Source organism: Anopheles cruzii, chromosome 2 (genome assembly GCF_943734635.1).
Source record: "Anopheles cruzii chromosome 2, idAnoCruzAS_RS32_06, whole genome shotgun sequence".
Classification (NCBI taxonomy): domain Eukaryota; kingdom Metazoa; phylum Arthropoda; class Insecta; order Diptera; family Culicidae; genus Anopheles; species Anopheles cruzii.
Genome location: NC_069144.1, coordinates 33400729 through 33416332, shown reverse-complemented (window position 1 = coordinate 33416332; position 15604 = coordinate 33400729). Strand labels below are relative to the sequence as shown.

The following is a 15604-nucleotide window of genomic DNA, read 5'->3' as shown; positions in this document are numbered from 1 at the left end:
AAAACTACCGTTCAAGCGAAGGAATGGTTTGAAAAGTATTGTAAGGACTCCGTTTCATCAGAAACAATAATAAAACGATGGTTTACTGACTTCAAACGTGGTTGTTGAAACATCAATGATGCTGAATGCAGTGGACGTCCAAATGAAGCAGCGACATTTAAAAATTTGCAAAATCGTTTTGAATGATCGAAAAGTAAAGTTGCGTTAGTCGATATGTAACAATTGGTGGAACATGGTTCCATCACTTCACTTCGAAATCAAAATGTCAGTTGTCTTCTTAGTAGAGAGCAACTGGTGAACCTCGTCCAAAGCGCTTGAAAGCACAACAATCGGTTTATATATTAAGTTTTTTTTAATCTTTCCTCGGTTAGCTTGACGATGCAGCATTACAAGTCTACAAAGACGGCGATTATGGGTCTTACCTAGACCTGGAATCATCGCTGGCCGAGCAATCTGAAGATGTTGAAGATCTTAACTCGAAGTAAGTAATGATTTGTGATTTATTTATTAGGGTGGTTGAAACGAAATTTGTTATTTTTGCGTGTCGTCTTCGTCGGTCGTTATTGGCGGAAGACTTTAGTAATCGATGTTTACAATCTTCTCTTGATCGCAATTTCTTATCACTCAAGAAGTTGTGCAATGAAAAAGGTGATAATCGCTTGGTGCAAGGTCCTGACTACATGGTGGCATGCACTAACACTTCCCAACGAGTATAAACTTGAAACTGTATGATGGATACTTTACGAGATATCGTTCACTAAAGCTATCTGCCGTGAAAAACGTAGATTTCTTTGACCAACCTTACTTTGACAAACAAAATCTCGGATCTACAAAAACAATAATATTCGGATGGGTAATAGTTAACTTATCTATTTCAAGGAAATATTAGTGAAACCCTCAAACTTCCACCTTTTTCGATTAAACTAAAATTTTCGCTTTTTCCCCAAATACCTCCACGTTTTGGCGTTGTCGATCATCATCCACATCGCGTAAAGGGAAGAGTTTCCTGCTGCAGAACGAATTGTCTAGTGGAGGAGCCAGTTACAAACATTTGTAGCACTGGGTGCGGTGGCTCTCAGAGTACAGTCGTACTACTCCATAGGCACATTAGAACCAATGGAGTAGTACCACTTTAGAAGAGCTCTTCCTCCTATACCACCCGTTTCAGCGATCTTTTCAAGGGGACTGATGAGCTTAGTGACAGTGACGACAATAAGTTTAAACGCTTTATTTTCACGCTCATATTTCCTTTGATAAAAGGCCCAGGTTTAGCAAATTTGCCAAATTTTTATAAACTTTTATTATTTCATGCCCTTCTTGCTACTTCTTTACAGCCGCAAAAACTCTCTGCTCATCCGTACTCAGCTTAGTGTTCGTGTTCACTCTATCATTGGTAAGTATTTGAAAAAGTAGACTTGTTTGTTAGTGATAAAATCTTACAGATATCTATAGAGAGACATAGATCTACAGACATAAATCTTACAGACAGACATATAAAAACCTTGGTCATATACACACGCCGAAGTCGTAGTGTTAAATGTGTGCGATGCTGTGAGAAATTGTCTACCAAAAAACCTATCGGTTAAAATTAATCTAAATCTGCCCAAAAAATTCTAAGAATGTAAAGAACCACGCGTTTTTTCATACAGTTTATCATGAAACTGTTTGATTGGTAAGGAAAAATTTAAGCGTTTTGGCTATTAATTTTTCTCCACTACTAGCAAAATTGTAATGTTATGTGCTTTTCCGATAAACCATGTGTTGTAATAAAAAAATTAACATCGTAGAGAAAAACTGTTGTCATATATGCGGTGCTATCGGTGTCGAACCTCGTCTATGAACACAGCAGTTCAGAGCCCTGTCTGCCAATACGTGCTTACCGTGCTCGTATAATAATGGTAATCTGATACATTTCACAACAATCTAACATTATTGTATCGAACGAGTAACATTGTTCATATTTTCCCTATGTGAAACACTTGCTGGCTTTGTACAGGGTTTTCATTTTCGTTTTGAAGTGTTATCAGCACTTATATTACAGTTGCAAAAATATCAGAATCTTGCAACTCTAACAAACTATCATAACAATGTCCAATGTCTTTATCTTTATAAGTTGTAATTAAAATCCTTAAAAGTTTTTTTCCCAATCATTTATATTCTTGTTTAATTGCTGTGAACACATTTGTCAAATAATTTAGGAAAGTGTTCAATGCGGACAGTTGTGAAGCGATTCGAGCTGGTTTAAATATTGCTCCTTGCTTCAACCAATTTTACATCGAAAAATTGTGAAACATGTGAAATTTTGTTCTATTCTTTCGTTTTCTTTGCAGAAAAACTTCTTTCATCGGAGGGCCGCGAACTGCGGCGACTTCTATTCTCGTTGAAACAAATCTTTCAAGAGGATAAAGACCTTGTGCACGGATTTGTGGCCCACGGTGGTCTAAGCTGTCTGGTGCAAATTGGAAATGATGCAGATCAAAACTATCAAAATTATATCCTGCGCGCCCTCGGTCAAGTAATGCTTTACGTCGATGGTATGAACGGAGTGATGAACCATTCGTCCACGGTGCAATGGCTCTACTCGCTGATTGCATCCCGCTACCGACTGGTTGCTAAGACGGCTCTCAAATTGTTGCTCGTTTTCGTCGAGTATTGCGAGGGTAACTGCTATCTTCTGGTTAGCGCGGTTCGGTTCGTCGATACCGCGAGTGCCGTTGTGCCATGGAGCAAAATTATGTGGTAAGTTTCATGTTACCTCCTGTGATATCCTTATACTTTATTATAAATCACCACGCCACTTTCGCAGCTCTCAGGCACAACCGCCCTCCTCTATTTCCATTATCCGATTAGCCCGCGCTCCCCAATCCACACATACATTACACATTCTCATTCGTATACGCCACACCTCCCTTGATAAAGTAGTCGGTAACGCTCGTCGATGTCACTCAGCTGGCCTGGGTTCGAAGCTCTAGACCAGCGTAACAGAGGGTTTGGCGCGGAGCCAACGATCCCTCCCGTAAAAACCATATTGTTACAGTAAGCAACAGAGATTTACATTGTCTTTGTTGCAGTCCAACATCGCTTGGCGGTTGTAATTGCCGGATAAGAAGAAGAATCACTTATCGAAGCAAAGGGAAAAAACGAAGTTCTTCGTGTGATTGGATGACAATAAAAAAGTATTTTAATTTATTCTTTTCAAAAGAAGAAGTCAAAACTGCAGTCAAATTTGAATAGTAAAGTTGATTTGCGATTTTCATTGACTTTGTCATTCTGGAAGTTGCTTTTATCTAATGCAATACCTTATCACCCAGGTTATCTTAGGGCTGGGGACATTACATCAACCGATGAAAAACTTTGTAAAAAATGTTTCTTCTTTTATAGAGATACGCATTCTTTTGAAATCGATGAAACGTGTCTTCAATCATTGGTGCTAATGATTAACACACATAGTTACGCACGGCTAATACATATGGCACGTACGATTAACACACATATTTCCATTCGTCCATTTACAGATTACATTGTTGGTTAGTATAAAACAGAAGTATAGGAAATGATCTGCATATGAAAGGTGCTGAATATATGAACAGAAAAGGCTTCTCCTGAATGCTCTATGCATAGAAAAATGTGGTTTAGTTTTTAATTAAATTAAGAAATGTAACTTAAAATTTATTGTGACGAAAATTAATTTATACGCAAAATGTAGTTTCAGTTTAAGTGTAACTGTTTTCTATCGGTTTGTCTTAAAGTCAGCTGAATTCGGCCTAATGAAAGCCCTGGTTGGTGTGACATATGGATAAGGATTAGCCTCCAGGATGTATCTTCCACCTCACTTATCTGCCGGCGCTATGCAATGTGTTGTTTTCAACTTCTTCCGCAAAGTATCCGTTTCGCGAAGACATCGAGTGAATGGAGAAAGCGTCTCCACTGTTCGTATTTGTGAAACCAAGAGCGTCGGCTTGGTACCGAATCGATTTGCTTAGCAGTAAATGGGTTGGGTTCAACAAATGAAAGTCATAATATTTTGCGCTTACAGTTCTTAAAATAAACCAAGCTTTCATTGTCAGTGATAATCCAACGCAAAACCGAGTTCACCGAACCGGTTAAAGAACCATTTCACAAATGGTTTTGCGATGCTCCATTTGCATTTTACACCAATTTTCGGAGCTACTGGATCTCCCACCGCTTTTAAACGATGTGATGCAAAAAAAGAATCAGCGCAGGATAGTGTTAACAGCTTTAATCTCAGGTCACACTTTTGCGGGAACTTCTTTCATCTCAAGCCATGTCATTTTCCACCTTTCTGTATTTGGTCAAGTTCTCTGGTTCTTTCCCATGAGACGCACACTCAAGATGTCTCTATGCATCGGGAAATCTGTATTTATAAAAGAGTAACGCGTTCGTGTTCGTCCATTTATAACTCAAGAACGGCTGAACCGATTTGGCTGAAAATTGGCGCCTGGAACTGCTAGTACAATACCTCATGTTTTTCATTTCAGCTTATTAAAAGACTACGAAAATGGTGACACGGAATTACTGATCTATGCAACATCGTTGATCAACAAAACGCTCTCGGGCTTGAGCGACCAAGATAGCTTTTACGATGAAAGTGACTTTCTCGAACAGCAGGGCATGGAGGGTGTCATCCAACGCTACATGTCCCGATCCGGTACCGATCTCGATTTGCTCGATCAGTTGCAACTGTACGAAAATGTACTTCGATTCGAAGATGGTGAATCAGACGGTATTCGGATTCCGGATAACACTGTCCGAAAAACGCTTCGGTATCGGGCTACTACCGGAAACGACACGACGGATCGGAGAAAGTCACGGCGTCATAGCACTGGAACCACCCCCGTAATCGAGGTTCATCCACATGTCGCATCATTTACACCGTTCGAGGCACCATCTTCTGCGATGTATTCGACATGTTCGAATGGGCTGTCGGTCGCTCCTCCACCACCACCTCTGCCTCCACCGGTTAAACCCGTTCAAATATACTGTGGGCTGCAATTATCAGGTCAGCGGGTTGCTAAGGACGAGGACAGTTCTAGTTCGGCCAACAGTGGGGAACATCTTCCTGGTAGTAGTTTTCACGATCCTTCTCGTGATACAAATGGTGTGACTCCCGGGCTGCGAAGGCGTCGCGAGCGAGCGGAACGCCAAAAGAGTTTAATGCGCGAACAGCAGGAGCTGGGAAACTTCCATAACGAAATGGTCGCTCAGGGTGAAGAAGTCTCAGGAAATGGTGAGTTTGAGTTTACTTGCTCTAGAACTTTTTTGTTTCGAACTTTGTGGCTTGTAGCATTGAATTGGTTACTAATACTTTTACGCCTAATACTCAAAAATCACCATTATAATCGAAAACATGGTACTAACAGATAAAAGATCAGTTTTTCGGGTTTCAATTTAAAAAAGTATTGTAGATATTACAGAGCTTACAGCGCAGCACATTGTTACCCAATGTTTTAACCTTTTGTTGTTATATGCCTCAACTATTTTCGTTTTTGTGTTTTGTTATGTGTTTGCTTCAATCTCTTTGCGTGTGTGTTCGACCGCCAGGATACATTGGACCACGACGCGGAATTAATTGTAAATCTAACGAATGGTTTCCCAATGGAGCTCCAACAATACACGAAGAAGGCAGCCACCATCGAAACGTTGAGAGAAACCTGAACACTCTTCCTGTTAATCCACACAAACAATCAAATCCCACTGCTATCGAACCATACGGTAACGGAAGTGGTAGCGCCACTGCGACCATGCCACGGCAGTTCCATGCGGTTGATTACCGAAATAGTAGAAATGTGTTTCTTCCCAAACACTGTAACAGTTTTACGAACTCTGCGCTTTCAAATGACGTAACGACATATGACCGGTGGAGAGTCGATCTCAATGAAAATGTTAGAAGTACACGAAGCCCTACTAGTTCTCTACCAGAGCAGGACACCGAAAATAAAAATCCGAATACTAATTTACAAACTTCGTACATCAGACACCTGAGCAATGGTAAAGAGTTGTCAGACGTCAGTGGTAACCGCAGACCTGCTCTTTTGGGATTCGATAAAGGGACTGGAAGCATGACATTGAATGGAACACACTTTGAGATGTCCTTAGGACTAAATCGTCAGCCGCTTCAAGGTAAGTACGTGTGTGAAGTTGCACGATTAAAAACTATTCTCCCATTATGACAGGTTCTTTGGCAAATAATGCTTTGCAAGTAACGTTCGCTATCTCATTTGTAGCTAAGTAAACGTATACTTGTACTAACCCCACCTAACTGTTTTTGTATTTTATGCGTTTCTCACTCCTACTTATTGCAAAATTTTAGCAGAATCAGACAACGAAGAAAAGAAACTGATCCGGCAACTAAAGAAAGACCACACTGTGAAGGACCTAACTCAGAAGCTAACCAGTATACCACTCAGCCCCCAGGATGAAAAGCGCCAGAACCACATCGGGGACATGTCCGGTCTAATTTCTAAAGCCAAAGAAGGATTGGCCAAAAGCAAAAGCAACAAGGATATTTCACGCTCACCTAGTGCTGACAGTGAAATAAAGAAACTGGGAAATGGTGAAACAAAGAAATCAGAAAACGAGCTTCACTGGGAAGAAATTGTGAAGAATATGTCGCGCAAACTCAGTCTTTGCGATCTAGACTTTACCGATCTGACGTCGGAAGACGACAAGGACCTGTTGGCACCACGAGGTTTTGCTGGGGTCGTTCCTCCACCTCCGCCTCCCGGAGGTATGCTGAAGAACGGAATGCCACCACCGCCGAACATGATACTCCCTTCACCCAAAAATCTTCTGTCATTGCCTGGCGGGCTGATAAATGTTGCCGGTGTTTCTCAACTAAACACCGAAGAAAACAGTGTTTCGACTACAATTAAAAAAAACAAAAAGACTGTGAGTTTTCAACCTATCAAGCTTAAGTATCTGAGATTTTATTCAGCTTTTTTCATTTGTAATATAGGTAAAATTATTCTGGAAAGAAGTTCGGGATGACATGATCCCGACGACTCTTCAACGAACAATATGGGATGAGCTTCCGGAGGCTGTGGTTGATACTCAAAAGCTCGAACATTTGTTTGAATCGAGAGCCAAAGATTTGTTGACTAAGGTAAGGTGTACAAAAAATCCAAGATTAACAAGGATTTTAAGGTTAGCTACAATGAATGATGCAATTTCGTTCGTTTTCAACTACGCGCCATCCTCATTCATATTTTTTTCTCTTTCTCTTTCTTCTTTTATGGTTGCGAAATAAAATTCCTATATATTGTTTGTGTTGCACTTTGCAACTTCATTGTCTTCATAAACGTGTACCCATTGTTTGTTGAACATTAAATTCATTACGTCGGTAAAAATTACATGGTACTACCCACATGATTTTGATAACTGACTGGAATACGATTTATGTATCATCTGCTACACTTTCTAATTGTGTTCATTTTTTCATGATGGTTGTACAACAATATTTATTACTTATAAAACATCCTCGTTTGCTTCATCATAAAATCATAAATGTCATAATTGTGCGCACACATAATTAAACCAGGAGGTGAGTGGTTTCAAAATTTTTGGCTCGGATGGATACCTATCGATATTGATTTCATGCTTTGAGTGTTATGACGTTGCCTTCCATTGCATCCATTTTTTATTACTATTGTTGATTATTTGTTTCGCCATATTTTTCTAATGTTAATTTTCAATGTTTTGAACAGGTATTATTACTTTTATTGCTTTTCATGAATATACAAGTTATGGGCACAACAGAAAGCTGAATCACTCAACTCAATCACTCAACCAACACTGACTCACTCTAAACAACCACCCTCTATAACACCCAGTTTCCGTCAACTTCAGATTCGATTAATAAATACCGTTGTTGCTAAATTAACTTGCTTACATTTTCTTCGCTGCATGACATTGACCATATAGCCGAGTCAAATACCTAGTTCATAGGTTGGATTCATATCAAAACAGTTTTGCAGCGGGCTGCGGGCCGCGTGTTTGACTCCTCTGGACCACTACATACTAACAAATTCTGCAAGGATCAGAACTTTATGAATAGGAATAACGTTGGTCCAACCCTTATCTTCAAAATATTTCTTATGCTCTTCATTTGCCACATTTATTTATTGTGCACGATTTGCCACATTTATTTATTTTAATTTATTTAAAAAAACAGTCAACGGGCAACTTAGCCTAATTGATAATCAAAACATAACCTAGCACTTAGAACTAAAACTAATCAATCTGACGAAACGCAACGACCAAGCTGGTAACCGATATTTAACGGAAAACACAGGCGACCGTAACAAGGACGAAACGTTTACCATGAAGACATGAAAGCAAAAACATCACGACACTGATCGACACGACACATCCCATGTGATTTAAGCCACTCATTTTGTATGCCATTTCTAGTTGTTTACTTTAATTTATTGTTTCCTACTGTCAACCTCTGTCAAGCTTACTCATAAATATATGCACGAGTATATTTTATACAGGGAGGTCCACGAAATATATAATTCTTTCATTTGGTAAATAAAAGTTGCTTTAGCCGAGATAGGACCAGATACAATCGAAAATGTACTCATAAATAGTTCAACCGAATGGCCAGCCGTGGTGGACATTTGACCAAAATTGTTTTACGTAAAAAAAGTTTTATGAATGAACCTTTCGAATAAATGTTCAACCATTGAAAAATATTAAGCCTTTTTTATAACCAAATGAAAAAAAAACCATGAAAAATCTTTCATGGACCACCCTGTATTAAATGTGGCGGAATGGTTGTTTTTACCGAGTTTCGCGCCACCGTTTATAGTCATCAAAACTGGCTCACATTTCTTTCATAATTTCATTTATACAGTCGAATCGTTGTTTACATAATGACAAAAACGATCTGGTTATAATGGATTTTGATATAAGCTTAAGTTTCTTTGCCCTTTTTCGAACCATTTAGTAAACACCCGTTTCTGTCATTCATTTTTCTTCTCAATTAATTTGTTTCTGTTTCCTTGTCATCGCACCCTATGGCTGAACGCAATGAGCAGAAGCAACAAGAGTTGAACAAGAACAAAGAAATCATCGTACTTGACCACAAACGCTCGAACGCGATCAACATCGCAATGACCAAGCTCCCACCACCGAGAGCCATTAAGGCAGCCATTCTAAAGATGGACTCCACTGTTGTGACACGCGAAGGCATTGAGAAACTTTTGAATATGCTACCGACAGATGAAGAACGGTGTAAAATTCAGGAGGCACAAATGCTAAATCCGGAGATGCCACTCGGTACGGCCGAACAATTTTTGCTGACACTGTCGTCCATTTCGGAGCTGGGGGCCCGGTTGAAGCTGTGGGCCTTCAAACTAGACTTTGAGAACATTGAAAAAGAGATAGCGGAACCGTTAATGGATCTCAAACAGGGTATAGAAACACTGAAGGCAAACCTCACGTTCAAGTGCATCCTGTCGACTTTGCTGAACATCGGAATCTTCCTGAATGGAGCCCCAGTGAAAGGATTTCAAATCGAATACCTAGCAAAGGTACCGGAGGTGAAGGATACGGTTCATAAACACTCCCTGTTGCATCACCTCTGCCACATGGTTATGGAGTCGCAGGTTAACACCACTGATCTATATTCGGAAATTGGTTCTATAACACGTGCTTCTAAGGCGGACTTCAATGAACTCGCGCATAACATCACCTATTTGGAGGCAGAGTGCAAGGCTTCCTGGGACCGGCTTAAATTAATAGGCAAACACGACATGGCTCCACACTTGAAGCAGAAATTGATCGATTTTCTGGCCGATTGTGCAGAACGGATTATAATCGTCGATATCGTGCATCGACGGGTGCTAAATAGGTGAGGTTTGAAGAAGTAAAACTTCAGAAAAAAATGGCAGTTGTGTTTCTTAACGCTACATGTTGCGTCTTTAGGTATCGAAAATTTCTACTATGGTTAGGTGTGCCACAGGTGCGTATTTCCGAATCGCGCCCGAACGAGTTTTGTAGAATCGTATCCGAGTTTGCGTTGGAGTATAGAACAACACGCGAACGTGTCCAGCAGCAGATCGAGAAGAAGGCCAACCATCGAGAGAGAAACAAGACTAGAGGCAAGCTGATCGTCGATGTCACCAAGTTGAAAACGCAGGAGGACCTTGCGGATAATCAACTACGGTACGAGGGTGATATTTGACTTCGTGATATTGTATTGGTATAGGTGTGTTTTTTTCTTTTCAACATCATTCGATTTTCATTTCAACCTTTCAAGGACGCTACTGGGAATACCGACGAAAGGTCCTGGTGGTGACGAGGTTGATATGAGTGGAACTTTAACCTGGCGCAGACGTCGTGGAGACGCAACATCTTCACCAGTAACCAGTCTCACCACCGCACAACCTACTGTAGGTAACCTGTTACAGAATGTTGTTTCGAGTGGGGGACGTGATGAAAGCTTTACCGACGGGGACGATGAAATTCTGGAATCGTTAGTAAAGACTGCCACTAAAACGGGCAACCCGCGTCCAATTCAAAGGGAACGGAAGCGAACCCGCCAGGCAGTTCGGAAATCATGTAAGTCCATCCCCCTCATGGCGTTCGTTGGTTTTTGTCGCACCGCGTGTTTTGTCACTATTGCTGTGCATTGGCTCAAATGCCTCAGCGGCCACGCAAAAGCCATCGTGAAACCTATTCAGCTCGTTTATGTGCTCCTTGTTAGTACTTGCATCACCGTCTTTTGACCTGTTCAATTATTTTCCTCCCCGCAGTCAAAAGATCTAGAACACGCGAAGGATTTACGATGGAGCGTACAGGAAGCTCGCCACCTCTTTGAGATGCACACAGAAGGCTCAACGACTAGCTTCCTAGTACCTAATTTTGTACCCAATTTTCTATAGCTACCAAAAGAAGACTTTCCACTTTTTCGTTCGATTGATTCGAACTTATACATAGCGGTGAATATTGCCAGAATGTGTCATATGTGTAATTTACTTTCCTTTTTTGATAGTTTTTTTGTGTTCGTTTTCTTATGAGTATGTTCCTAAGTATTGGCAGTTGTCTGTTATTTTCAATCAAACGCCTTTTTTATCAAACTGTTTGATCCTAATCAGAAGTTTGTTTTCCCATTTAACCAACCTTTATTTTAATTCTTTACAGAGCCATAGTTTCAAAAAATACATAAATATTTAAACAAATTTAAAATTTTTAACATAATACAAATTCCGAAGTTAAAAATATGTTATTAATAGACGAACAAGCATTTCGATTTCATCTTCAATTTTTCAAAATATTGTTTAAAGTACAAGTTCAGTGATCATTTGGAAGTTTTTTAATTACACAGTTTCGTATAATGTTTCCATTAATCAAACAATAATTGCAGAACCCTTAACATAGAACAATGTAATTTGAATTAATACTAGTGTTGTTTTAAACACAATTTTTCCACATATTTTAACTCAGTGGGATTTAATGTATACAAAATTCAATCCTTGTCAGCTAAAAAAAAAATAAAATTAAACGTTAAAGCAACAACACAATTACTCGAATATTTTTGAAGAACAATTTCAATTCGATCTGCTCTAAAACTAACAAACATCGAATGAGCTTACTATTCGCATCAGCATGAGCATGACTGAAGAATTTTTGATGTTTTCTCTTTTTTTGAAATGATAGTACATTTAGGTTAGCATTTAACCTTTTTCGTTTTGTTTTTTTTCCTTCATGCTGTCGTTAAAAATGGTTACAACATTACCGACATCTCTATAACCAACATCGCCATGAAAATGCCACTGTCATCATCCGCCAGTACGACGCACGCTGAAGAATGGATTATCGGAGGAGGAAAAGCAACATGTTGCCTCGTTAATAAAAGGATATTGAATTTGTGGCATCATCTAACTGCGGAAGACGACCGTCGGTACTTACGATTCTCATTTTCGATTGATGGCGATGATAACCGCACTAACGCGAAGGCGTTATCGCAATGCTAGAAATGAATGACATTTTATAACAAGCCCAGTAATTTGATTACACCTTTCCACGCTTATACTATAAAGTAAAAGTATGTGTCTTATTCGGTTAAACCAAAAAGATTTACGAGCTATTTGGTCTGAATGCTTCGTTTTTACCACACGTTTTTTCCTTTTCTCTTTCTTTGTTACAAACAACAAATGTATCAAAGCAAATGTCGAAAACACTGCATCTAAAATAATTGAATCATTTCCACGATCTAGCGTGTACCCATCTGTAAATGGGTTTAGCAAATTTTCAAATTTGTGCTAATTTTGCGGCTCCAATATTGCTCGAACCACATTTGTCATTCAGGTCTAACGTTATTGGGCCAAGAATAAAAGTAAATATTTCGAGATACTAGAGATTACAGTAAAGTGAACAAAAGAAATAACTTACAGTAAATAGGAGCGGATGAAAAATGCTTCGTTTTAGAACCACACCAGTTAAACCGAAACAACTGTTTTACAGAAAATATAGCGAGAAGGCCACAGTATTTTTAACAAGGTTTATGTTGAAACAGTTTAGAACGGTGATTACATAAATTGGTAATTACATCTAATATTGTTGCAAAAAGTAAAAAATCACGGTGTCTTTTTGGGGCGAAAATTATAATTCGAAAAATGAAAATGCCATTGTTCCGACGAAATATTTAACCCTAGTTACTACAATTTATAAAATATCTCGCATTGTACCGCATTAAGCGGTCATGTAATGAAGTTTTTTTTATTGTACCGAAGGTATTTTTCGTTCAATTGTCTACCATAAAAACAGTGTTGCTTTGAATAACGATGTCATGTGTGTTATAAATGAAATGAAGAAACATACTGGTTTTTTATCGTTTGTAACGTAAGTACTATATATTGAAAACAGCTCTTTATTACTAAATGTAACATATTACTAAACGTGTAATCATCGATCGATACCTGTATCGATCGTTGTTGAAATTATAGAGTGCTAATCACATCTTTGGTAGCTCTTTCCATTATTGCACTATCCCTTCCCGGTTCCCGTTGAATACATGGCAAAAGTCGCACCAGCTGAATTTGGCGCAAATTGCTTGCAAACTAGCATTTTACACATTCGCCAGAACTTTTCCCCTTCCCGAAAACTTCCGCCTGTAGAATTTGGTTCCATTTGCTCGTAAACATTTTGAATGCATTTTTTTCTTGAAAAATGTGTTGCCTTTTTTAAGGTAGCTTCATAATGGCTCTCTCATAGAATTCTTGGTCGTTATTGGCGAAAAACTTTCACAATCCACTTTCACAATCCTTTTTTGATCTCACTATTTCACCACTCAGGTAATTTTGTAATGCGCGAAAAAGGTGTCAATCGCTTGGCGCGAGGTGGATGCATTAACACTTCCTTACCAAGCTCCCGGACTTTCTGGCGAATCATTAAAGACGTGTGTGACATTTCGTTGTCCTGACAACACACCTTTCCTTTTGGTCGAGTCTGGCCGTTTCTGATCAGTTTGAAGAGTTTGAAGAGATCTAGTTTCAAACGGTGCTGTTCTTGATTGAGTTGCTTCGCCATGCTTAGACCACGATCGTTTTCACACAGTATTGTCGCATGTATCCCATTTCGTTCCGTTTGGCAAAAACTTCGCAGATGGCAATTCGATCCATCATGTTATTAGGTGTCAATTGATGGGGCACACAAACATCACGCTTCTTCGTGAGTCCAGCTTTGCTCAAATGGCTTAAAACTGTCTGATGGTTAATCTTTAGCTCCTGGCCGATGCTCTGATTACTAAAATGCTAATTAACTTTGATTATTTCTGTGATTTTATCGACTTTGTCAACGATGTGTCTGCCTGTGCGAGGTGCATCCTTAACATAAAATGTAACCGAAACGGTTCAACGAAACCAAAATTTCACGTAGGTAGCTGTTAGACTATAGGGACCATAAACATCATGCCCAATTTCAGCGGTTTAGCTTGAATTTTCGCCTTTATCGAAGAAACACAGTGAAATGTACCGAATTTTCTCTTCGTTGAGATCCATTGTTAACACCCTGTAACTCACAAAAGAATGGAACAATAAAAAAATGAAGGCATTATTTTAAGTGCAAAGTATCAGCTTCAAAATGAACCTAAACTGTACGATCGATAATTCATGAGATATCGATCACTGAAGTCATCTACCAACAAAATAATGGAATCTTTTTAGCCCCCTTATATTATTTCAAAAGTGGCGAAGAAGTGTGGAGTGATCTGTAGGTTAAACAACAATCTGATTTTTTTTCGCGAAAGTTCAGTTGATTGAATAAAGACAAATACAAAAAAATATAATAATGAAAGAGACTACATAGATTTAAGACACGCGCGCGTTAATGAGGAAATAGTGGGCATTTTTTATGAATAGAATCATTGGTGTCAGTATCCTCAAAGCAGATTATCAGCCAATTTGCCATCGTTTGAACACGATGAGAAAGATACATATCCACATAAATTTTGCGAAATGCAATTGGAGCATGGAGCAATGCATTATTTGTGCGCGAATTTTTAACTAAAAACAACACACTAACGATGCCACTGCCACCGTATTCCTCAGATCTGGCCGCCTGTGACTATTTGTTGTTCCTGAAATTCAAGAACCCTATGAAAGGACGACACTAGGCTACGATTAAGGAGATAAAAACGGCATCGAAGGAGAAGCTGAACAAGATCACAAAGTGCTTCGAGGAGTGGAAAAAATGTTTGCCCAAGTGTATAATGTCTGATGGGGATTACTTTGACTGGAACAAAATAAATATTCATGAATAAATAAATCATTATTGGTTTCTTCATTAAAAAATTTAAACATCTGGTATATACATAAATCCCAGGGATTTTTTTTAGCTTCTACTGGGATTTTTTGCTCGGAACGATCAGCCGTTTAAGTTCGTTCAGCCGACGATGCTTTTTACAGGTGTTTCTTCATCCAGGAAATGGATGGAATGCAGACTTCATTGAAGTATGCAAAGACACTATGGTTATAGCATGACCGATTGCTTAACTGACTTATGCACACTTAATAGAGATGACGGTAGTTTACGTACACCACACAGTGAAAGTGACACTCTCCCTCATTGATACGATCAACTTTACGGCATTTTATGAAACGACCGGATGTGTGAAGATGGTATCTACGCATCATGTATCGTCACGCAGCAAACCATGCTAACGGCACTATGAAGCCTCTATCATTTATTCACGCTTCGGCACATTTCGTTTCCAATGGGTGTTCTACGGTTTTTAAATATTTTATACATCAAGCTCTACGGTTCTACTCTATATGGGACCTATTGGCACAGCTGATCGATGGAGAATGTTTTCCCATTGTCATCGACCGTTATTAACTGTTTACAAACCCACTAGTTTGAGGAAAGCTTTATTCAACACTATAGCAACCAACCATTTCTTAAGAATCGAAGACACATTAACAAGTAGGCAATTTTCTGGGTGGTCGTATATAAAGTATATTTAATCGACGTTTCTTCGAGGTTCGTGGCATAATTGTCATTAAATAAACATCCTTCCTGGAAGTGCGATAACCATTGTCATCCGTACTCACTACCGTAAATTTCTTACGTGTAAAGCAAA

The 15604-nt window shown here is 39.1% G+C and overlaps 1 protein-coding gene across 1 annotated transcript; it reads left to right on the top strand.

Moving 5' to 3' along the window:
- Positions 1-450: 450 nt before the first annotated feature.
- Positions 451-12804, top strand: LOC128268145 (FH1/FH2 domain-containing protein 3). The gene is made up of 11 exons (XM_053005168.1): positions 451-481; positions 1335-1393; positions 2331-2739; positions 4500-4930; positions 5021-5248; positions 6335-6909; positions 6977-7123; positions 9060-9874; positions 9949-10188; positions 10283-10584; positions 11816-12804. The coding sequence occupies exons 3-11, from the start codon at positions 2519-2521 to the stop codon at positions 11887-11889; spliced, it is 3033 nt and encodes a 1010-aa protein (XP_052861128.1). The 5' UTR covers positions 451-481; positions 1335-1393; positions 2331-2518; the 3' UTR covers positions 11890-12804.
- Positions 12805-15604: the final 2800 nt, after the last annotated feature.